We start from the raw sequence: 24,922 nt of genomic DNA, 5'->3' as shown, positions 1-24,922 counted from the left end.
ACTAATACTGGGTTTCGCCCTTCCTTTGACGGCTAAAAACGTGTCCCCAAACATGTTTTGTTATTATTTCCAATTAGTCGTTCTCTTGGTCTACGTGTACACACATAAACAAAAATTAATCTTACGATGTTCACACTAACCGTGTTCAGAAAAGGTAACACACAGGAACTTGTTGATTGAATGTTCAATTGAGGCAATCATGTTTTCAATGTACATTTTAAAATTTCAATGGAGGACGTTAGGCATTGTGGCCACCTATGCTAATAATCAACTATTTTGTCGTCAAAAGAAATGCTCATAATTTTGCTGGGGATTGTCTGGTGAACAGGCGATGCTGAAGTCGCGAAGTGAAAATGGAGATCATCTTATTCCTGGGCATAAGCTGTGGTCGGAACAACGATGCCCACAAAGCAGCCCCCTCTCCCTCTCCACACAGCTGGTGTATGAAAAGAAACGGGAAGTGCCGATACAGTTTGGGATCAGCGACGTTCGCCATTTTGTAGCACTGTGCACTGCAATCCATGTGTTATGTAACACCCCTTTCTGTCCGATAACAAGGCTCGGCAGTAATAGAATTAGAAATAGGTTAACATTTTACACGTAACTTCAGTTTTCAATGCACACCATAATGCTACTTTCTTTTTTTTTCCCCTGATAGTATTATCAGTTTCCTTTTCTACCGATTGACACCGGGTGAACAACTATGACGTCAAGATGATCTCATCCATATTTTTATTGCGTGTGTGTGTGTGTTTGTCGGTGTATGTCTGTATTTTAGTTATCAAATACAGTGAAAAAAATCAAAACCGGGTATACAAGAGTTTCGGGAATACCCGCTATTATTTGACAATAACTTGTTTATATTAGTTCTTGACCATTTTTTTGTCATTTAATAATTGGAATTTAAATACTAGGTTTTGAGATTTGATAAGGTAGGAATGAAGGATTTGTATTTTTGATTTATCTGAAATGTATACATTATTTAATGTGTTATTTTAGTATTACAGAAGACCTTCAAACACTGAGATATAAAGATGTATTTTTTTCGGTTTATATTTATGTCCTAAATATTTCTTTACAAAAAAAAATGCTGATTCTACTCATCGCAGGGTTCCTTGTGGTACCATTGTTGACTTTTAAACAATTTTTATTCATTTGTGACAGTCCTCAGCTCTTCTCTAGAAGTATGCGAAGATAAGCCTTATTCATTCATTGATGTCATTCATTCATCGTCTGCACTCATAGCCTTTGGACTCTCTCAAAGACTTTTAAATTTGTTATTGAATTTGTCTATGAATTTTTTTACTGTTTTAACATTTATTTATTTTTTTTTACGCCTGCGTTGGATGTGGCAAAATATGTAGGCTGCGGTTGCTACATGAAACACGCCCTCCCCTCCAATTTAATCTTCAGGCTCGAAGAGAGAGAGAGAGAGAGAGAGAGCGAGTAGAGAGAGAGAGAGAGAGCTAGACAGGCAGACTGACAGAGACAGAGAGAGATCTAGACAGGCAGACTGACAGAGACAGAGAGAGATCTAGACAGGCAGACTGACAGACAGACTACTTGAATTGCAACGACCACTTTACATAGCTTCTCCTCACCCAAAAAACAGACCATATACAATTACTTTCAGTCGTAGTACTTTTTTTTTTTTTAATATTTAATAATTACCATCTACTTCAATAGAACTTTGTTTCCACTCAATCCAATTAATTGTAATATTATAATTGTCTTGTTTGAAAATCACATTAACCTGTCCCTTAGGCCTTAGGCCTTAGTCTGTCGGAAAGTTGGGAGCACCACACATGACTTGTGGACGCCTGTTTTTTTGTTACTTGCAGTGATGAGCATCTCTTTCGTTGACAGATCTTCCCAGTCCTTGATGTTGTCTTCCCATCTCTTTCTCTGTCCGCCTCTCTTTCTTTGCTCTGGTACTGTTCCCTGTATAAAGGTTTTTGTTAACCCTGTGTATCTCGTGATACGACCAAACAGTCTTGCGTTTGGTTTTTGTATGTGATATATAAACCTTTCTTAGAACTTTTCTATAACATCTTTCTTCCATTGCTGCCTTTGCGTCATAGTTCCTCTATCTGACGTGCTGATGAGATCAAAAGAATTGTACTCCAATACGTTGAAGGAGCCGATAGTCCCAACGCCTGATGGACTTCACACCTGATTGGTTTCTTATGATTAAACATTACCTTCACGTATTTAGAGGCGCCATGTATCAGTTTTCACCCGTCAGTAAAAGCAGTTTTGCTGGGCTGAACTCTTCGACCTTAAATGCGTTTTTTTTAAGGTACCTACACAATCCACGTGAATGTTTTAAAATATGTTTGTGTTATTCAAAAAATTAGTCAATTTTTTAAAAATAAAATATCATAGCAACAAAATAACAATTGTTGTAGATATGCAAGATCGGGCATTGACATGAGGCTTTTTTTGTACATGTTATTTCTACCCTACCCAATCTCGGATCAAGTTGAAATTTCGATAAAACAACAAAAAAAAAAAAAAACAATTGTAAAATTATTTCTTATCGCACACATTTATTATTGTTAGTCTAGATCTATTACACATTTAATTACATGACTGGTCCGATTTAATTGATACAATACACTTAATATAAATTTTATATTTGTTTGTTATGTCATTCGTCACTATTGGCGTAGCTAGGAGCTATCATGCCCGGTGCGGCAGCTTCTCTTGATGCCCTCAAAAAAGAATAAAAGAATAAAACCGCGAACAGAGTTCTGTTGTTGTTTTTTTCCAAAATAAATCTAATAAAATATTGATAGTTCGCAAAATATCAATTTTACAAAAATGCAAATGAATCTTATGTGCTTTTTTGCTAGCAAAACTATCAATAATTTACTCGAAATATCTAAATCAATTTCTTCCTCCGAATTTTTTTCGAATGGACAATATCATAAATTTGTCTTGATTGGTCGCAAGTAATTCTTAATAAATGTTAGTTTGGAAAAAAAAAACAACTTCGCTCCTATCATCGCATATAGCCACACTTAAAAGTGATTGTCAGAAATCTGCTATTCAGGATGATGATATTTGAGACGTAATCATCTAGGCAATAATTAATTTTTTTAAAAATTATAAAACTCAATAACTCAATAGGTCCTTGTCTCGCAAGCTCGGAGGCTTCTTAAGAATCTGCGAGAAACGTTAAAGCCTCTTTCGCTTCAGACATGATTCGTTTTCGTTAAAGTTGCTTAGAGCACTATCGATATAGATTTCTGAGGCATTGGAAGGCGACAAAATTCATATTTATCTGCCACATCATGAAGTTGCTAAACTCGGTCTACTATTTCTTGAAAAGTCTGTCCAAAGAAAAATAACTTTGCTCTATCTTGTGTGATGATTCAGAATTTCCGCCTGGTATCTTTTTCTTGTTGTCAATACGCCTCTGAGAACATTGTTTCGGCAGAGGTAATACAGGCTGGCTAGTAGTTACAAATGATAACGGTTTTAGATTTTTGTCAATTTTTTTTTTACAATTGTATTGCTAAGTTAAGTACGTTTTGTTATACTGATTTATACAATTACTTAAAAAAATGTTTACTTTTATTTTTGAAGAGAAAAAATCTATTAAGTATGCATATAAATGGAGCATAATTTAAAACAACAATTAATATGTAGTTCTTCATATTGTCGCGTGAAATACAACTGTAAATACAAAAGACGTAATACAAAACTAAATGAAGGGCAGAATTTGTTTAAAAAAAAGGGAAAAGGGAAAGGGAAAAAGACGCTATTAGTTTTGTGTGGAATGTCTGTCCGTCCGTCCCGTTTATATCCCGTAAACTAGAAAAGATAGTGAAAATCTGACACCATAATATTTTAGACCATTCAAAGTTCTGATGCAACGGCTACAGTTTTCTTTTCTATAAGCGAAAATTCTAATTTTTGAAATCACTTATGCAAGCAGTTTTTTCATAAAAATACACCACTTTTTACAACTATTCACTATTAATAGTAACAAACACTGGAGGCTCTTTAGAACATGTACAACTAAATTAACATATTTCTGCAAATGGTTATAGATTTTTGTCAAAATTTAAAAAAAATATATTTGTATTGCTAAGTTTTGTAAGTTCTGTCATACTAACTACTACATTACAACAAAAATAGTTTTCTTTTTTTTAAAGAAAAAAATCTATTTACTATGCATATAATTTGGACATAATTTAAAACAACAATTAATAAGTAGTTTTTCATAGCAGCGCTGAACTATAACCATAGAGCACTCAACTAATGAATTTTACGGAAATGTTTTTTTCTTGAGGAATAAGAGATTGACCCTTTACAAAACAATTAGATCAATTAGATATTCATTATAAGACATTAGTTAGACCAGGTTCACATCTAACTTCACTTTCACCTATCCTTTGGCCTGCTGGACCACTGGGGCACCACAAGATCTATCAACCTTATTTCTCCATTTTTCTCTCATTTGTCTTTGATAGAATTTCATTCGGATGTTCTTTCTGAAAATATTGAGATCTGCCTTTTTAACTTCCTGTGTGGACCACTTCGGGAGCCGATTTTGAGTTAGTGTTGATGTATGCAAACCAAGTAAGGGCTGTCACTGCTGAATATTAACTGTTATGTTTTCGGCAGCATAGTGTAGCTTCCCTTAGACCGTGGAAGACCGAGTTTCATCCCCGCCCACTCCCTTCTCAATACGCACTATCAAATTTAATCACAACTAGTCGACCGGCGGCGTAGCATACGCCGCTATTTTGCAGGGCCGGCCTTAGGCCGCTGCAAACTATGGGACCGCAGTGGGCCCTACACTTTCATAGGACCCGCACTAATTCTAGGTGTATAAATTATTAAATTAAACCATTTTATAACTTATAACAGATTTCTCACGGCCTCCTGTCGATTTACCAGGAGCTCCTGGAAATCTGCTGAAATTGCAAAATATACGAAAAAGTCCGGGAAAGATCCTGAAATTATTAAAATTTTTAGAAAACTCATACAATTCTCCTGAAATATATATTAAAAAATATCATTTTGGGATGCCATTCAATATGGAAAACGCCAATCCTACGCGCGATAAAAAAAAAAACGGTATTATGTAATACCCATAATTGTGTAAACTGGTGGAAAAAGCTTCACGCGCCTCAAACTAATGAAAAATTACTTGAGATCAACGATTCTCGTAGATAGATTAAAACATTTGGTAATTCTTGCTATTAAGCGTGATCTATGTAGGAAACAGAATTTTTATGATATACTGTATAACTTCTACACGCAAGGCTCGTGTAGTAATTCTGTAGGTAGTAAAGAATGAATAGAATGCAAAGACGAATTTATTTTCTTATATCAACTCTTAATTTTCACATTATCCGTATCCCTACCCAAACTTGGCCCCGCAAAATCCGTTTCGCATAGGGCCCCACAATGGTTTAGTCCGGCCCTACTATCTAGTGACGGGTGAATACTATGTGTATTTTTTTCGCCTCTAAAATTACGTAGGGTAACTCTAGTCCGTCCGACTTGCAGAAATAAAAGAGTGATCTTTCCTTTACGTGGTGTCCAAACTCTTGAGCCATGAAGAGAATTATATATATATTGATTAATCACTATTATATCTCTAACTAGATCCAATATTCTAGTCCATACCATATAACGTAATGTATCCAAAATAGAATCTTAGATATATTCTGAGTAGATAAGATATTTTATTGATCCGAACAAATCAAACTTTAGTTGACTACAATTGTCGACCTGAGCATTACTAGTGATACGGATGCTAATACAAATATTATAAAATGCACGCTCGCGTGCACGCACAAACACACACATACAAAACCAGCGTTTGATGAATACATGGGCGTAGCCAGAATTTGTTCGGCAATAGGGATTGTGATGGGGTATTTTTTCTTTCCTTTTTATATCCTTATTCTTATCCTTGCTCTTTCAAAAAGTCATCAGCTTCATTTACAGGAAGAATTGACCAAAAAAAATGTGTTACTTCTTTTAACAGTAATATAGCTTGATATTGATATATTAATTACTATTATGTAGATATAAATCTTATCAAATTCATTTTCGTAGTTTGTTCGTGCTAAATATTTTCAAATTTATCTCTACAGTTGGATTAGATCAACTTTTTTAAGGGCTCCAAATGGATGCCTTCCAAAATCAGCGGCAGGAAATGAACTTACCAGTTACACCGCAACAAATGCAAGAAATATTTCAGCAGCAGTTAGAAGAGTTAAAAAAACAAATACAGTCTGCGCAAACCCCACTTGATCAGATGAAAAATGAACCCAAAGATCTGTATTCGGCACTTTTCATTGCTAACTTGAACTATGAATCTTTTAAGCAACCCCTCTCGGCTGGTACATTAAAAAAAACAATTGATGAGACAGAACTGGAAGGTATTAAATGTTTGGCTTCAAATGTAAACAATAGTCAAAACGGAATTGCATTCACATACCTAAAGATATGCGCCGTTTTTGGTTACACAGAGAAAGGTTTGAAATTGATCCAAAGTGGAGCGAAAGTTGATCAACAAAATAATCAAGGTCTAACTGCTCTGATGTTGGCCGCGATGTTCCATTCTGATGAATTTGTCAAGATGTTGATTCAGAATGAAGCTGATGTCAACTTAAAAGATAGACGACGATTAAACGCTCTAATGTTGGCAGCTCTGCAAGGTCACGAAGATATTGTACAAATACTGTTAGACCACGAGATTGACGTCAACAGTAAAACTCCCAATGGCTTAGACGCTCTTCACATTGCTGTGGAGAAAGGCTTCACAAAGATCGTTGAAATGCTTCTGAGCAAAGGGGTCAATACTTCAACCAGATCTCTAGACGGCTGGACTCCTCTCATGAGAAGTGTTCGCCATAAAGATCCAACTATTACTAAATTACTTTTAAAAACAAATGCTGGTATAAACGAAAAAGAGACTAGGGGAAACACAGCTTTACATCTTTGTGGCATGTATCAGAATTTAAAAGGAACAAGTCATCTACTGAAGCATGGCGCTGATGTCAATTGTATAAATTCAATTGGTATGACTCCTCTGATGTATATTGTCAGCATTGGCAATTTAGGGATTGTACAAAAGCTGTTAGATAAAGGTGCGAAAGAAACAATTAATGTTGTCAACAAATACAAACGTTCTGCTTTGTTTTTTGCTGTTTTTAAAAATGACTTGGACGTTGTTAAAGAATTAATAAAAGCGGGTGCCAAAACTAACCTGTGCGATATTTTCCACACTTCACCTCTGATGTACGCTTGCAAAAACAAAAGCTCAGACGTAGCAAAATATTTAATAAAGTTAAAAGATGAATCTTGGCACAAAGATCTTGAATTTCTCAAGTGCATAGATTCAGCAGTTCGGAATAATGATACTCAAACTGTCGAGTATTTATTAAATATGAAAAATAAAGAAAAACTTTCCTCCGAAGTTCAACCTACACTTCAAAACTTTGGGGGTCCGCTTATGATTGTGGCCGCGGCGAACAGAAACAAAAGAATGCTACAACTTCTACTGGATGCTGGGGCCAATGTGAACAGTGTGGATCAATTTCTGCAATCGGTATTGAGTACTATTATAGTACAAAATGATGATATACTTTCGAAACTATTAGTCACAACTTATAAAGCCGATGTGGATCTACAAGACGAATTAGGAAACACACCACTTCATGTTGCAATAGCCTTAAAAAACAAGACGATGGTTGACTTTCTTCTTCAGAAAAAAGCTTCCAGACATCTGACCAATGTTCAAGGCGTGTCCGCTATTATGTCGGCAGCACTGGTTGGTCAAAGTGAAATTGTCAAAGCCCTTTATGTTCAAGAGTATGATTTGGAGCTTTCGGACATTGATGGATGGACACCTCTAATGTTTGCATGTTTATCTGGAGATTACAAGACGGCTAAGTTTTTAATAGAGAGGGGAGCCAATACAAATGTATGTTCTCAAGCAAATGCCACCCCACTTATAATTGCCTCTAATCATGGTAAAGAAGACGTTGTGACTTTATTACTGGACAATGGGGCATCTCTTAGTGCTAGGGACATATTTGGGCAAACAGCTTTAATTCACGCTGCACAAAACGGCCACACAAAAGTTGTAGAAATGCTTTTAAAAAAGGATGCTGATGTAGATGCTGCAGATGTTTTCAATAAAACGGCCATAATCCATTCAATACAAAGGAGATGTAAAGACATCATAACATTACTAATTAAACAGAATGCTAATTGCTATCAGGGAGACGTGTACGGCACGACACCATTAATGATCGCTGCTTTCTCTGGTTATACAGAATTGGTACAAATACTTCTAGAATTAAAAGTTCCAATTAATGATTCAAACTTGAATGGCAATACCGCATTACATTTTGCTTGTTGTAATGGACACGTCCAAGTCACATCACTCTTGCTACAGTTTGGTGCAAAGACACAAGTTACCAATGGAAACGGGCATACTTCGCTGATGCTTGCAGCTGCCAAGGGTCATGATACAGTTGTCGAAAAATTGCTGAAGCACTCAACAGATGATAAAGATGTCGTGAATCCAGTGGACGGTACAACTGCACTACTGATTGCAGCACAGCTGAACAAGCTGTCAACAGTCAAACTTCTGGTTCAAGATGGTGCCAATGTTAACGCCAGGTCAAAATCAGGAGACAGTGCGCTCCATCTCAGTGTCATCAATGGATGTAAAGAAGTGGTGAAGTTCCTCAGTTCCCTTCCAAGTGTAAACTTGAACGATGCTAATTGCAAACGACTGACACCTTTATTTCTCAGCATTTTGTGCCAGAAGTTTGATATTCTCAAGCGGTTGATTAAATCTGGGGCTGATTTGTGGAAAGTCGATGACGTGGGAACGAACGCCATCCTTTTGAGCTTGAGAGATAAAAGTTGTACGGCGTTGAAAACTATTCTGCAATATCATCAATTGTTGCTAGAGGAGAAGAACACGTTACTTCTGATAGCTAAAGAAGCCAAATGCTCCGCTGAAGTTATTGCGTTGATTGACAGTGTTCAACCAATTGAAACAAAGAGAAGTAGGAAACTATTTTGAATCTTATTTCAGATCTAGAGACAGGAGCCGTAATTCAATAATTTAAAAAAAAAGGGGGGGGGGAGAATTTGTGCCAACAAGGGGTACACAAAAGCGGCAATCTTAGCGGTTTCCTTAAGGGGAAAAGCCGCTACTAGATCTGTCGTTTCTATTGTCCGTCTGTCACATTCAGATCTAAAAAAACTAGAAGACTTGGGGAAAATTAAATTTTAACATATTTTGTGGCTTGGAAAGTTTAGGTGCTACGCTCTTTTTTGTTTTCTAAAAGTGAACAGCTTTGTTTTAAAATTCATTATGCAAGGCGATTTTTTTTTCATAAAAATACACCTTTTCTAAAATGATACATATATGTAAGGAAGACTATGTTAACAAAGATTGAAGCATATATCTGCAAGTGTAAATACATTTGTCAGATGTAAATTTTTGACTTACATTTCATAAATTGAAGTTACGAAAAAGATTTCGCACACATACCTATATACTCTGTATCTCTATGCATGAGATTATATTAAAAACCGCGAAAAGAATCTCAAAGAGGCCATAAATCATTCTAAATCTAATGCTATCATAGATTCTAATAACAACATTATCAATAGGCCTATATTTGAAGCCAATATATCCCATTTTATTATTTGTATTTATTGAAAAAATATCTTTCAAGATTTAAACTCTACTTGTCTAGGTTTTGATCACACACCTGTAAAGGCCACTATGTTACACCTAAATAGGTTCAAAAGAGAAATTCGTATCTGATCGATATTACGTAACGATGAAGAAGAATAAAGATATTCACGCTATTCTATGATATAAAGCTATTTTCTGTTTCGCTTGAGATAATGTTTCGAAAATCCTAGATCAAAAGAATCTAAGTATGTTTTAAATAGATTGATTTCCTAGATCTGTATAGTTGTAGACCTTAGCAATTTCAACATGTTTTTAATTTTAAATACGATATTGTAATAGTTGATTTTCACACTAAAGTGAATGTATGAAAAGGGTTAATTTTAGTTATTTATTAAATGCTACAATGCCCCGATAAAATTGGATACCTAAGCTACCACAAGTTTATATCCTTAATAAATGCACACATCTGGGGTGAAATACATGATAGACAAAGAACTGCTAATGTGCTGTTTCACTCTGACGTGTTTCACGTCTTCTGAAATTATCACCTGCATCAATTTCTGTCCAAACTCTTCTTCTTTTGTCTTTTGAAAATACATTTTTTTGTCGCTATCAGTTACATTGAGTACAGCTTAATATTGAGTCTGAAAATTTGTCTTACAATTTGTACATTACACCTAACAAAACATTATAACTATAAAAAATACAAAATGTACTTTCACACCAGACTCACTCATAATTTACATGTGAAAAGTTTATACCAGATTGTTCTTATTTAACGATTTGATTGCCAGGGAAACAAAAGAGTTTTTGTGTCTGTTTGTCTTTGCTATCGGTGTCTTTTATTTCTTTTGTGATGGTAAAATCACAAAATCTTGACCCAAAAGGTGATTTTTTTATTTCTAGTTTCTGGTACAATAGCTATAAAAAAAAAAAAAGGAATGAGAACATTTATGCTTATTTAAAAAGGCGAAGAATGAACTTTGTAAATGGTACGCACATCTAAAATCAACTTCGTCCAGCAGCGTGACGTCCGCTGCCACAGAGTACTAACCCCAAAAGTTTTAAATGATAAAATTTTCTTAGTACCCAGTCGGTGTAAAAGGGATCTGAAAGTGTATTACATACACGTATAAAGCTACTAGCAATCGCCTAAGAGCTATAAGGAAACTGTGTAAACAATTTTACGCGAATCGTCAAACAGTCTAATTTGTTTATGTCATTAATCGTGCAATATTTGTTTAGACATCTTGGAAAACATTTTAGACTCCGATTATCCTATTATAATTTTGTCCTCAGATACGGAGACTAAAGAGGTCGCTGAAAACATATCGAAAGTCGCACCATCGGATAAGTCTGTCTCTTCTGGAAGTTACATGTCATCAGAAACAGTAATCTCCCCTGAAGATGTTACTAAAATTCTAGAGGCCAATAAGAAAGCAGCGGAAACATTGAAGTACAGTATAATGTCTTCTTATTCGTTGTTGTTAAAAGTGTACTACTGTTGTTGATGTGCTGTTGTAGTAGCTGTACTGATGTTGTTCTTGTTATTGTAACTGTTGCGATGTTGTTACGTTATTTCGCTGCTATTGTTGTGTTTTTGTTGTTGTTTCATGTGGCTATTTTTGCGCTTGTAATGTTGGTATTGTCTTTGTAATTGTACTTTTGCTGTTGTTGCAGTGTTGTTGGTGTTGTGCTGTTCTCTTTTTTGTCTCATTTTTTTTTGCGTCCGTTATATCACAGTCATATCTCTTCTATTCTCATTTGTCCCAAGACTTTCGTTATAAGAGGGCTGTGACAGTTCGTCGTAGGAATGTTGTGACAGTTCGTCGTAGGAATGTTGTGACAGTTCGTCGTAGGAATGTTGTGACAGTTCGTCGTAGGAATGTTGTGACAGTTCGTCGTAGGAATGTTGTGACAGTTCGTCGTAGGAGTGCTGTGACAGTTCGTCGTAGGAATGTTGTGACAGTTCGTCGTAGGAATGTTGTGACAGTTCGTCGTAGGAGTGCTGTGACAGTTCGTCGTAGGAGTGCTGTGACAGTTCGTCGTAGGAATGTTGTGACAGTTCGTCGTAGGAATGTTGTGACAGTTCGTCGTAGGAGTGCTGTGACAGTTCGTCGTAGGAATGTTGTGACAGTTCGTCGTAGGAATGTTGTGACAGTTCGTCGTAGGAGTGCTGTGACAGTTCGTCGTAGGAGTGCTGTGACAGTTCGTCGTAGGAATGTTGTGACAGTTCGTCGTAGGAATGTTGTGACAGTTCGTCGTAGGAGTGCTGTGACAGTTCGTCGTAGGAATGTTGTGACAGTTCGTCGTAGGAATGTTGTGACAGTTCGTCGTAGGAGTGCTGTGACAGTTTGTCGTAGGAGTGCTGTGACAGTTCGTCGTAGGAATGTTGTGACAGTTCGTCGTAGGAATGTTGTGACAGTTCGTCGTAGGAATGTTGTGACAGTTCGTCGTAGGAATGTTGTGACAGTTCGTCGTAGGAGTGCTGTGACAGTTCGTCGTAGGAATGTTGTGACAGTTCGTCGTAGGAATGTTGTGACAGTTCGTCGTAGGAATGTTGTGACAGTTCGTCGTAGGAATGTTGTGACAGTTCGTCGTAGGAGTGCTGTGACAGTTCGTCGTAGGAGTGCTGTGACAGTTCGTCGTAGGAATGTTGTGACAGTTCGTCGTAGGAATGTTGTGACAGTTCGTCGTAGGAATGTTGTGACAGTTCGTCGTAGGAGTGCTGTGACAGTTCGTCGTAGGAGTGCTGTGACAGTTCGTCGTAGGAGTGCTGTGACAGTTCGTCGTAGGAGTGCTGTGACAGTTCGTCGTAGGAGTGCTGTGACAGTTCGTCGTAGGAGTGCTGTGACAGTTCGTCGTAGGAGTGCTGTGACAGTTCGTCGTAGGAGTGCTGTGACAGTTCGTCGTAGGAGTGCTGTGACAGTTCGTCGTAGGAGTGCTGTGACAGTTCGTCGTAGGAGTGCTGTGACAGTTCGTCGTAGGAGTGCTGTGACAGTTCGTCGTAGGAATGTTGTGACAGTTCGTCGTAGGAATGTTGTGACAGTTCGTCGTAGGAGTGCTGTGACAGTTCGTCGTAGGAGTGCTGTGACAGTTCGTCGTAGGAGTGCTGTGACAGTTCGTGTAACCAAATCCCTCCACTTCTCCAGGTCAGCAGCTATTCTTAGCAGGAGATCAAGAAAGAGGCTGGTTCAGTCTTTTACATCATCCGGTCAGCTTTTCTTTGGATGACCCTTTCTTCATGCTCCTGCCACTGACCTTGAAGGATGACTTTTGATAGTGAGTCATGTCTTACGGTATGACCAAACCAGCTCAACTTTCGTCTCCTTACAGTGTTCAGGCGTTCTTCCTTTTTACCTGCCAGTGTGTTGACTTGTACAAATAGAAATACAAACTCGTTAGTCTTCTTTTCCTGGTATAGTCATTTATGAAGTCACCCCATGTCCCGATATTTTTGAAGATTCTAACTGAAGCCTGTATTATTTTTAAAAATATCACTAGAAAAGAAAAAAAAATAACAAAGAATGAACCCAATAAACAGAAGATGAATAGAAGTAATTTTTTTCGATATCATTTTAATCTTAAACCAACTTCTTTTTTTTTCTCTCCAGTTTAGAACTTCATGACAAGAATGTAAACTTTTCTTTCACTGGTGACCACGTGAATGTGTAAGTAAATGTTTTTTTTAAAGAAAGTAAGAGTTTGATATTTACTTCTCTACTGCTACGTCTTTCTTTCGACCCAGAATGTAATTTTGACTTGGTTAAAGTGCACTCGATCAAATGCTACAACGAGGCTAGGTGAGAACAAGCAAAACATAAAAAAAAGACTTTAAAAAAAACACAACAAGCTTATAAAAAGGAAAGAGAGACGCACAATTACTGCCATATATCTCAATACTGCAAGATCTATCTTCCTTGTTCTATATTATGATAAAATAATACATTTTCAGTAATTAAATAATTGTTTTTTTTTTATTGATTCATGTGTGGACATGCGGCAATCAATAATTGTTCAAAATTTCAACTTGATCCTAGAATGGAAAGCCAGAGAAAATTCGTGCCAGACAAACAGAGTGATAGGATATAATAACGTGTAACAAGTTCTCCCCCTTCAAAACGTACAGCTTATGGGCTCTATTAAACAGAACAAAGGTTGTTAACTCGATCCCCATATAGCCCAGACAGAGTGCATGCATCACCTCTTTAAAGATGATCATCATGACTTCTCTGGTCAAAACTTTGACAGATTACTTTTTGCCTTTTTTAGCTTGGTTTTGTACCTGCTACATTCTCACATCTCGAAACAAGCTTGAATTATGTTTACATCAGCATTTGATTATTCAAGTATTAATATCAGAAATATATTGAAAACTTAGTTCAGAGGATCTAAAAATAAATGGCAGAGTAATTTGAAATGACAAACCTGAAAAGTTGATTAAAGCCAGCACTTTAACAACTCTGTATACTTGGTAGCTATACAATGCAGGCAATTACAATGTTTTCATTTTAAATAGCGCAAGTTTTCTTTGTTTTACTAATGATGATAATGTCACAGAGTTAAGGTGATTAGACAGTTAGGGCCGTTACAGAATTAAGACTATGAGAGAGCTAGGTATGTTACAGAGTTAAGATTATGGGAGAGCTAGGGCTGTTACAGAGTTAAGATTATGGGAGAGCTAGGGCTGTTACAGAGTTAAGACTATGGGAGAGCTAGGGCTGTTACAGAATTAAGACTATGGCTGTTACAGAATAAAGACTACGGGAGAGCTAGGGCTGTTACAGAATTAAGACTATGGGAGGACTAGGTCTATTACAGAATTAAGACTATGAGAGAGCTAGGTCTGTTACAGAGTTAAGACTATGAGAGAGCTAGGGCTGTTACAGAATTAAGACTATGGGAGAGCTAGGGCTGTTACAGAATTCAGACTATGAGAGAGCTAAGGCTGTTACAGAGTTAGGTCTGTTATTTCAGATCAAACTAGACAATTTTATTTTATGGTAACTATTTAAATTTCTCAAATGATAAAACGTGCTTTAGTTCTCGTTGTTTTTGTTTCCAGGACTATCAACAATAATATCAACGTGGAGAACATGATGAAGTGTAACACTGCGATCGGGGACAAAAATAAAATGTTTGATGACTCGAGAACTACTGAAGAAGACCGAGAGTGTCGAAGCTAAGAAATGTTGTTTGAGTTGACTGTGGGAAGACGCTAGTGATTGGTTGTGAATGATGCAAGATAAGTGACATTGTCATCAGCGGTCTTAGGTACCACAGACAAATCCAGATTGCCAGAATGAAAAAACGTGTTTTTGTAGTGAGTTCGATTTACTTCAAAACACCATTTTATATTATGACTCAAGTCTATTACATTGATTTTATTTCTTCTCAAGTTAAAAATTGTTAATATTGTAATAAAAGTTTGTTTTATTTAGTATTGCTTACAAAGAAGTTATTCAAGTTGTTTAAATTTTTTTTAAAAGTTGAAATGTAATACGCCTACAGCGGTTTACTTGTATACCAGCAGTTGGGTGCTACAAGTCAACGACAGTCTGCAACAGGGCTAGGACAAAAATTTCACAAAGAGAACACAAGCATTCACAGCTTGATTGAATTCAGTAAAACATGAATCCAGAATGATTTGTTGTTGTATTGACCAGTTTAGAGGACTGGTTATTTACATAAAACGATCAATCAAACTTAACCATATTTCTCCCACACCTATATCTCGGATCAAGTTAAAATTTTGAAAATTATTTATTGTACCTGACAAAACAAGAATCAATTTAAAAAAATAAACAAATAGATGTTGGTAATTAATTTTTTTGTTTTGGTATCGATCAAGGGAAAGAAATTGTACTTCACATATGTGGTGGTATCAGTTGAATTAGTCCCCTATATACTTTTGTGTAGAGAGGCGTTGCTTGAAAGTTCGAAACAAGCAATAGATAACTACAAACCTTCTATTTTCATAAGTACTTCCCAAGCACAGTGGTTAGTGTGTTTATTTGATTAGGCTTAAACATGCGAGTTCGAATTGAAATCGTACAACTTTTTTTTTTTCACAATATGCGTTTAACAAGCGATCACGGTAACTATTTACCCAGATTTTGGCAACTACGTGAAAGAGATCTTGCGGAAATTAGACAGTTGATTTGGATCATAATTTAAGCTCTGTCTTGCCCCCTGCCGCTTCTCTTACATTGAAATATACTTTTAATTTTCGTTTTCAAGTATTTATTGTAGTTTGTTTTCTTTGCATGTATCTAATTAACCATGAAGTTTCTGAGAGCTAGTTATTTTTTTTTTATTTGATGCAATGACTACGTTAGTTATTATTTATATTATTAATTCAAACAATTCCAAAAAAAAAAGTTGTTATTTGTGACCTCATTCCTCGTCTAGAGAACAACCATGTCCTTCTAAAGAAAGAAACAAGATTTATGAGTAAAATATGGAATGTGATGGGGCGAAATATAATGATGGCAATAATATATTGGATACTTGACTTGTGTGCATGGGCCTTTCTGTTAAAACGGGAAACTATTGTTACATAAGATCTTATTTATACTCCAAACCCCTAATTGCTTAACTGCGACCGGATAAAGCAATCTTCCTGTGGTCTCGGCTGGGACATTGGCCACCAGTTTCCTCAAGGCGGCTTGGTACTGAGCGAGTCTCTGTCTCCACGTCTTGTCCATCTGATTGGTACATGTTACTGTTCTTTACCTTTATATATTTACTTGTTAACCATTGAAATTTTAATCATTGTATTATATAAGTCAGCAATTTTAAAATTAAAAGCTTTCAAACCTTCAATCATAAATACAATTTATTGTAGTTTATGTTTTCTTTACATCTGTGCAATATGCGTTTGATGTGTAAGACCAAATTTAAGAGGGTGTTCTGATTATTAATGTACTTATTTGCTGTATATTTTAAAAATTTTTGTTTAAAAGTAAATTTTCTTACATGGCTGTGGTCATATCTTATTTTTCTAACATATAATAAATGGCATTAAGGACAAATAATGTGATAGTGTATACAAATAAAAATAAAAGAAAGTAAAAAAAATGATGAGTAAAAAAAAACACCATGAGTTGTCGTTCTTGTATTGCAATAACATTTTAAAGTATTTTAGTCTTTGTTTCAGCAACGCATAGCTCCGCATAAATATCTAGAAATTCTTGAATCACCAAGTGACTGGTTCTTTCACATGGCACCGTCCTTCAGTTTTATAATGAAAGATACGTCATCTATGTTTAATTGAGCACCGCATGAAATGCGATTAAATTTTCCCCCAACAATTGATGTAAAAGATGTTCAACTTTTTGTAAAGTCAGAATCTGTTCTTATTCTTTTGTTGTGCCGTCGACTCTTGAAACTACAGCATCCAAAAATGGACAAGAGCTCACTCTCACAGGCCTGAATAAGAACAGTGTAGGCTTACACTATTCTGTCTGGTGGGGTGTCAGACTTGCGCCACAGGCCGCGTACTCAGGGATCCCCCGCCATGTTCCTTTTCTATACCAGGCTAACCGTGCAGGACACGACATTTATGTAACGGCCCCTTGAAGAACGGCCCCCGGATTGTGACAAGGTTGTGGGAGTTTTTTTTTACAACTCTGCACAGTGCAATGAGGATGCTCTCGCACCCCCTTAGGCACCCCCACGGGAGTCTTGTTTTGCTACACTTTGGACTAATCGTTTCCTCCTATGATCGTATCCACCCGGCGCCACTGTAAGGCAGGGTAGCATGCCAGGGTCGTAATCTGTTATATATAGGAGGCGCGGTGGCTGAAGGTGCCCTGTTCGATTGATAAAGAAGACTGGTATTTTTTTATTTAAATTCCGGGATCTTTGTCCGCCTCTGAGTCTTCCCAGCTCTCATTGGGTACCTGGCATTAGTTAGGAAAAAGTAAAGGCGATTGGTCGTTGTGCTGGCCACATGACACCATCGTTAACTATCTCTAGTGTTAATCTCTCCATCGGCCCACATGGTACATCTTGTTCATAATTAATTAATCATTATTACAAATTCGTTTAATTTTACATACAACAAATATATATTTCGCTTGCTTACTTAGATCTTCCCGCGCCGGCGCATTGGGCGGCAAGCTGTCTCCACAAAGATATGTCGCTGGTAATGTCTGAAGCCTCTTTCCTCCATGGCCAAAAGTCATTCTCTGGATGTTTTAAAAGTCCAAGTGCGTACCGACAAAATACAGGATGAAAAAAAAAAATTTCCACGGAAACAATATTTATTGATCTCTTTATGTCTTTGACAAACAAAACCCACAAAATTCAACTTCCGTTGAGATAAAAATGTTTACACTAAACTTACAAGAGAATTGTTAACTTTTACATGTAAATATTTCTTTGCGGTGACGGTCAATAACATACATTTCTAAATATGCAAGAAAAGAAAAACAATATATATTTATATATATTTTGTTTACTTAATATACTTACACTTTTATATTGCTGTCTGAGTGGGGGAGGGGGAGATTAAATATATGTCTGCATGAAAAAAAAAAGGGATTGGGGAGTCTAGTAAAAATTTGAGTAAAGAACAATTGTCAATGTTTTGATTAACTTTGATTACCCAATCCAGGATTTCAACCCTCTGTCTGCTGAACTCGCTATTTGCACTGATGAAAAAATACAATTAATTCAGTATACTGATGTGAGACGAGCTGATGGAGGGCAGATCGAATCCCCATGATGATAGAGAATATATATCACTGACTTCAATGCCCTCCTTGATTTCCATCCGACATTTGGGGGGGGGGGGGAAACAAAGGTGGCTGAGACATCCACAGAAGCAGATACATCGTCCACCTTATAAACAATTAGGTCACGAAGACGTTTAGCCAATAACTTTGTTGTCTGACGACTACATTTATTTGATTAACTACTCACTGTGTTTGACCGCTAACATTGTTTGACCACTTACTGTGCTAATATACATTATTTCTGCTGTCAATAATATATCCGAAGTAGACAACTCTAACCCGCAGCTTTGAGTCTAGAATCTACTGGAAACACGTTTTAAGAGTCTAACAATGATTCAAGATAAGATAATGTCAAGCAAAACACACTCTGCTGCAGTCCCTTTACTCACGCATCTGTTTTGTTCTAGATTGTTCTCTGTTGGGACTAGAATTGTCTTGTCAATGTGTTAAGCTTCAGTTAGACAGATGCAGAGAGCTCCTCATTGAAGTTGTTTGGAGACACCGTCTGGGACCGTAAAGACACTGGGCTTTTCAGAATTTTTTTGCTCATTATACTAGAGAGTTCTGCGCTTTTAATGGCGGCCATCTCGATTCTTCTCTGTGAAAATAAAAGAAATAAACATAATGTTAATAGTAATAATAATAATAATAAAAATAATACAACCTCTTGTTATATCCACCGAGGGCAAAAAAACAACAACAACAACTTACCTCCGCAGACTCATTCGAAGCCTTAAACAGTCTTGATCCGTATTACCTGTCAGAGGACAGTACTGCTGCAGACTTGCCCTATCATCAGAATATTTCTCAGTGGACACAGTTCATTGGACTTCATTGAGTTTGGTTTCCCTTTAACGAAGCTCAACCCTAACAGTGCCAGAGATTGGCATTTAATTCACTTCCATAATCAAAATAATATGTACAATGTTGTATTAAACTAGTCTCTTAACAACATAGTTCTTTAACATAAAGACAGGTGTGAGTCAGGGGTGCATCTTATCTCTCTACCTCTTCCTCCAAGCCATCAACATATAATGAGGATAGCAATGAATCAAACTGACTTTGGTAATTCTTGGCGTGAACTGATTCGAATGACGGACTTACAGCTATGTACAAGTTGCATAGATACTTGAGTTACAAAGACTGTTTGCATCAAAACTATTGAATTGGTGGCTAGCCCCTTGCATAAGGAGGTTATTAAGCTTGTCAGCTTTTATCAAGTGATAACAGTTTTATTAAGTAGTATTTACTTTATCAAAATCTCACATTCCATTAATGTAGATTCAGAAAGTATGAAAGAAAAAATTGAGTTTTCTATGCATAATAAGGTAATGGAAAGAAGGGTTAGTGAAGTATTTCAGTTGTGGACAGAATAATAAGCTTCATCACAGACGAATAAAATGTCACAATCAGTCAGTTCAGTGAGGCTTTCATATTTGTTAACTGTAAGATGCTGCCTAATGGACTCAGTTAATAAGCTTCAATTTTGTTACACTTCATAACTATTGATAAAAAGTCACAAAAAATATGTAACCAACAGACAATGTGGCCATTTAGCTCAGTGTTTTATGGTACAATTAAAAAAAAACACACCGTGAATTTATTTAATACAAAGGGGGGACACCATGACCCACCCTAGTGACGCCACTGTCTGTGAATAACGCAGGATTAATTTCTATTGTTGGCATCAAACAAAATAATTAATAACCAGTAATTAATTGATTAGGTGTTTTATTTTTTTATTAAATTCATGTCTTGTCCATGTCAATGAAAAATTGTGCAAAGTTTCAACTTGATCAGAGAATCGGTGTGGGAGAAATAACGGGTAAAAACTTTTTACTAGACAGACAGAGTGAGTTGATAATAAGCTTTGTAACAATGAGGGCTCATTGTCATATGTTTAAAAAAAAAGCGAAAGGAAGATAGAGAGAGCGTCAAGATATTATATGTCACGTAAATCAAGAAGCGGAAAGCGACCAGCAGTCAGTAGTGCGTCAGCGCACCAATAATGGGGCTGAGCGTTTCGACCGCAACCGATTCGAAGTTAACAGTGGTCTTGACAACAGACTTGGGTCAACAGTTCACCAGTTCACTGTTCAGTAAGCCAATATGATCACCATGGGCGTAGCCGGAGGGGGGGGGGGTTGAGGCATTTTTTTTTAGCGGCCACCGAAAGGGGAAAAGACGCTATAGTTTTGTGTGGAATGTCTGTCCGTTCGTCTTTCCCGTTTAGATCTCGTAAACTAGAAAAGATAGTCAAAATTAGACATCATGGTATTTTAGTCCATTCAAAGTTCTGATGTATCGGCTACTGTTTTTCTTTTCTGTAAGCCATGAATCAATAAAAAAAATTAGACAATTAATGAATAAGTTATTTTGTTTGATACCAACAAAAGAAATTAATCTTTCAATATTACAGATACGGCTAAATATGAAGGGTCTTGTCCTCTTAGAGGATTGAACACATTTTTCTCCCATGCCAATTATCGGATCAAAATGAAACTTTAAAAATTTTTTAGTTGTACCTAAGAATACATGAATCAATTTCAAAAGTAAACAATTTATCAATTAATTTTTTTCTTTGATATCGAATAAGTGTAATAACATTTACATTTTCGAGAGATATAGTTGTAAGTGCGAAGTTCTTTCTTCTTATCTTAAGGATTTGAATAAGACATTGACCCTTTACAAAACAATTAGATCAATTAGATATTCATTATAAGACATCAGTTAGGCCAGGTTCACATCTTACTGTACATTCACTTTCACCTATTCTTTGGTCTGTTGGACCGCTGGGACACCACACAAGATCTGTCAACCTTCTTCCTCCATTCTTCTCTGTCATTTGTCTTTGATAGAATTTCATTCTGATGCTCTTTCTGAAAATATTGCAACCTGCCTTTTTACCAGTCTGGATGGACCACTTCCGGGGCCAATTTTGAGTTTGTGTTTTGTATTTTTACTTTAATTTTTTTTTTATGTGTTTGATGATAAACCATCACTTGCTCAGATCAGCCAAGACAAGATGGGTTTTGAGGTTGAATCCCCCTCTTCTATAATAAAAAAATGATACAAATGACAGTCTCCAAATTCCTTGGGCTTAGGTTTAGGAGTTTAAAACCCCGACCAAAATATTTATATACATATATCCCCCTTTTCAATATAAGAACGAGGAAGAAGAAAGAATATAAGACTAAATTATACAGCAGTTACCATATACAATGATCGTAGCCAATAGGGGTTTTGTGTTAAAAAAATCTCTTCAGAGGGCTTTAAGTTAAACCCCCTTCAGAGGGTTTTGAGTTTAAAACCCCCTTCAAGGAGGTTGGAAGCTACAAACCACCACTTCAATTAAAGCAAACTACACACACAAAAATTCTATGAGTCTAGCCAAGAGTTTACACCCCCCCCCTTTTCCAGAGGGCTTTAAGTTAAGACCCCTCCAGATGGTTTAGAGTTTAACCCCCCCCCCTCTCTAAAGATAGCTATGAGGTTAAAAAAAACTCTTCAATATTATTCTCATGTAATCTAAAGCAAACTATAGTCACCGAATTCTATGACGGTAGCTAAAGAGGTTTTGAGTTTGTTTTTTTTTTAAAAAATCCAGAATTTTTTTTAGTTTAATCCCCCCCCCCCCACACACACACAGCGACAGATGGTTTTGTCGATAATACTTTCCTTTTCGATATAAAATCGTAAGAAAACTAGTCACCGAATTCCAACATCGTAGCCAAGAGGGCAGTGGCGTAACTAAGGGGGGGGGGGGGGAGGGGGGGGGGAGAATTTTAAAATCCCCCCGAGGGGGGGCCCCCAAATGGGTGTCCGAAATTCATTTATAAATACATAAATTTAATATATTTGATTGACAAATAGTGTCAATGGGTGTCTTTTTTTTTTCAACATTTATGGATTAAATTTATCACAAAGACTAAACCTAGATCTAGGTCTATCAGTACGTTGACTTTGTTGACATTTTAAAAATATTTTTTCCCAAACAGATCAAAGTTTTTTTCAAAGTCATTTAGTATTGTAAAGTTTGTTGCCACGAATAAAACTGCATGATATACAGCGAATTCCATGTATCTTGTTACCTTTACTAATAATAGATCTAAATGGCGAGTATTTTATGGCTACACTAATTAACCTTGAAGCAAAATTTACAGAATCGAGTATAACAGAACCAAAGTTATAAAGTTATTCTTAATAATGCTAGAATAGTCCATTATTCGGGTTTGGCTTCTATCATTTCAGAATTAAACTTCACACTCGAGTTATTACCCCTCTATTCATCTTTCCTCAATCCAATGGAAACTCTTTTTATTTCCATCTTATCCTTTTGCTTTCGCACAAAACATAAACAACAAACAATCACGTAATATCATATAATATTAGCACATCATTCTTTTTGAAGTTATTATCACACCCTTCTATTTAAAGTTCTTAAGAGTGATATCTACTAGCAGGGCCGGCCCTAGCATTTGCGGGGCCCTATACGAAACGGATCGCGCGGGGCCTAGTCTGGGTAGGGATGAGCATAATGTCAATATTATTTTTTTTGAATTAGAAAATAGGCCTACTTTCGTCTTTGCAATAAATTTTTATCAAATGAAAGCTCGCAATGCCACTTTTTATTTATTGGCACCCCAAAATGTCAATTTGGTCTATTCTTCAGGAGATTTGAATAAATTTTTAAAAAGTTCAGGACTTTATCGTATATTTTGCCTTTTCATGAGATTTCCTGGAGGCCCTGAAAAATCTGGAGGTCGCGAAAACCCTGTTATTTTATATACGTTATAATGGTTAAATTTAATAATTTACACTTAGAATTGGCGCGGGGCCTTTGAAAGCGCGGGGCCCACTGCGACGCATAGGCTGCAGTGGCCTAAAGCCGGCCCTGTCTACTAGGAACTTTAACAATTCGTTCACTTCTGGTTGTCTTGACTGGCACAACAAGTTCTCTAGACGTTGGTCTATAACTGTCAATTTCGTTTGTTCCAATAGTTTGCAGTTCATTGTCTCCATCGGTACCCAGAGATGTCTTCATCGAAACTCTTATTCAAAAAGCGTTGATTTCTTCTGTATGTTTTTCCGTTTGTCTTTATGATGTAAGATCTGGGTGCTGAATGTTTTTTATGACAACTGCTTTCTGCCATGTTTGACCTAGACGAACTCTCCGACAGAATAATCTTTAGGTAGTCTTGCTTTTGCATTGTATTTCACTTTGCTTTTCGTCTGTCGTTCGTTGAGTAATGTCTCTGCATTTTCAGCTACCGATGGTTTCAATAGTTTGGGATCAGTTGGAATGATTCCCTGAGTCTTCTACTCGTCAGCAGTTGTGATGGTATATACGGCAGTCCACTTATCGGAGTATTTCTATACTCGAGCATAAGGAGATATGGATCTTTCCCACTTTTGTATACCCTGAATCCTTTTGCTTTCACACAAAACATAAACAACCAACAATGACGTAATACCATATAATATTAGCACAGAATCTTCTTCATGCAGTGGAAAATTAAGAGTTTTTTGCCTATCTGGAATTCTGGTCAAAGCTCTTGCGCCCAATTACTATAGTTCAGAAGAAACTACAAAAGTCTGGACTGCATATACGGGAAGCTGTTAAAGAAATTAGTACCCTTTCATGCTTTCTGCAAAATGATGAGAAACTGACAAAAACCCAAATCCATCGAAAAAGCACAAGATGGTAGTGAATACTATGGATTCCCTGTAATCAAAACAACCAGAAGAAAGAAAAGACTTGATGGGAAGTTGAGTTCTAATGTAGGACTGTCAATAGAACTGCAATTTAAACGTGTTGCGACAGAATTGCTGGACAGATTTCAAAGGCTGGAAAGAAAATGGATACCTTTGGGTTTCTTCTTGAACCAAGACACCTGTTAGATGAAGACCTGCTTATGACAAACTGTGCTACTTTTCCTGTTTGTATGATGAAATAAATGGCAAATCGCTTTTTCAATGATGTCATTGATGCACGAGCACTTTTCATCAACAAACCAGTAATACAATCACCAATAGACATATTGAGGAAACAGGCTTCATATGGTAATTACGTGTGCTCAAACTTTGCAACCTCCTCCGAATACTGCTAACACAGGCCACTTCCATTACCTCATGTGAGAGATCATTCTTAAAGCTCAAGTTCATCAAAAGCTATCTCAGGAGCACAATGACACAAGAAAGGCTTATCAGGGTTTTAATGTCAGTGAAGTCACAAATACTAGAAAGTATCGATGTAGTTGATGTTATAGATGTCTTTGCTGCACATAATGCACGACGTGAAGCGATATCAATTTAGATTTGTCACTTGTGCATTATTTAACTAATAAACAACGGCATTATTCATTAAAAGAGTCTTGATTACTTTTTGTTAAGTTTACTGATATACTGAACCAATTTGATTTGGGGCTTATATATTTTTACGTACATTATCCCATGTCATATGTCCAATGTCAAGATGCAAGGGACC

The 24,922-nt window shown here is 36.6% G+C and overlaps 1 protein-coding gene across 1 annotated transcript; it reads left to right on the top strand.

The window, feature by feature from the left end:
• The first annotated feature begins 802 nt into the window (after positions 1 to 802).
• On the top strand, positions 803 to 15,768 carry LOC106062580 (serine/threonine-protein phosphatase 6 regulatory ankyrin repeat subunit A-like). Its single transcript, XM_056022233.1, has 5 exons — positions 803 to 932; positions 6,120 to 9,053; positions 10,994 to 11,150; positions 13,309 to 13,365; positions 14,760 to 15,768. Exons 2-5 carry the CDS (start codon positions 6,152 to 6,154, stop codon positions 14,878 to 14,880), a joined length of 3,237 nt encoding a protein of 1,078 aa, XP_055878208.1. The 5' UTR covers positions 803 to 932; positions 6,120 to 6,151; the 3' UTR covers positions 14,881 to 15,768.
• The last annotated feature ends 9,154 nt before the right edge of the window (positions 15,769 to 24,922 follow it).

Source organism: Biomphalaria glabrata, chromosome 3 (assembly GCF_947242115.1).
Source record: "Biomphalaria glabrata chromosome 3, xgBioGlab47.1, whole genome shotgun sequence".
NCBI lineage: Eukaryota > Metazoa > Mollusca > Gastropoda > Planorbidae > Biomphalaria > Biomphalaria glabrata.
Note: the sequence above shows the minus strand (reverse complement) of the source record. Positions and strands in the feature narration are given on the sequence as shown.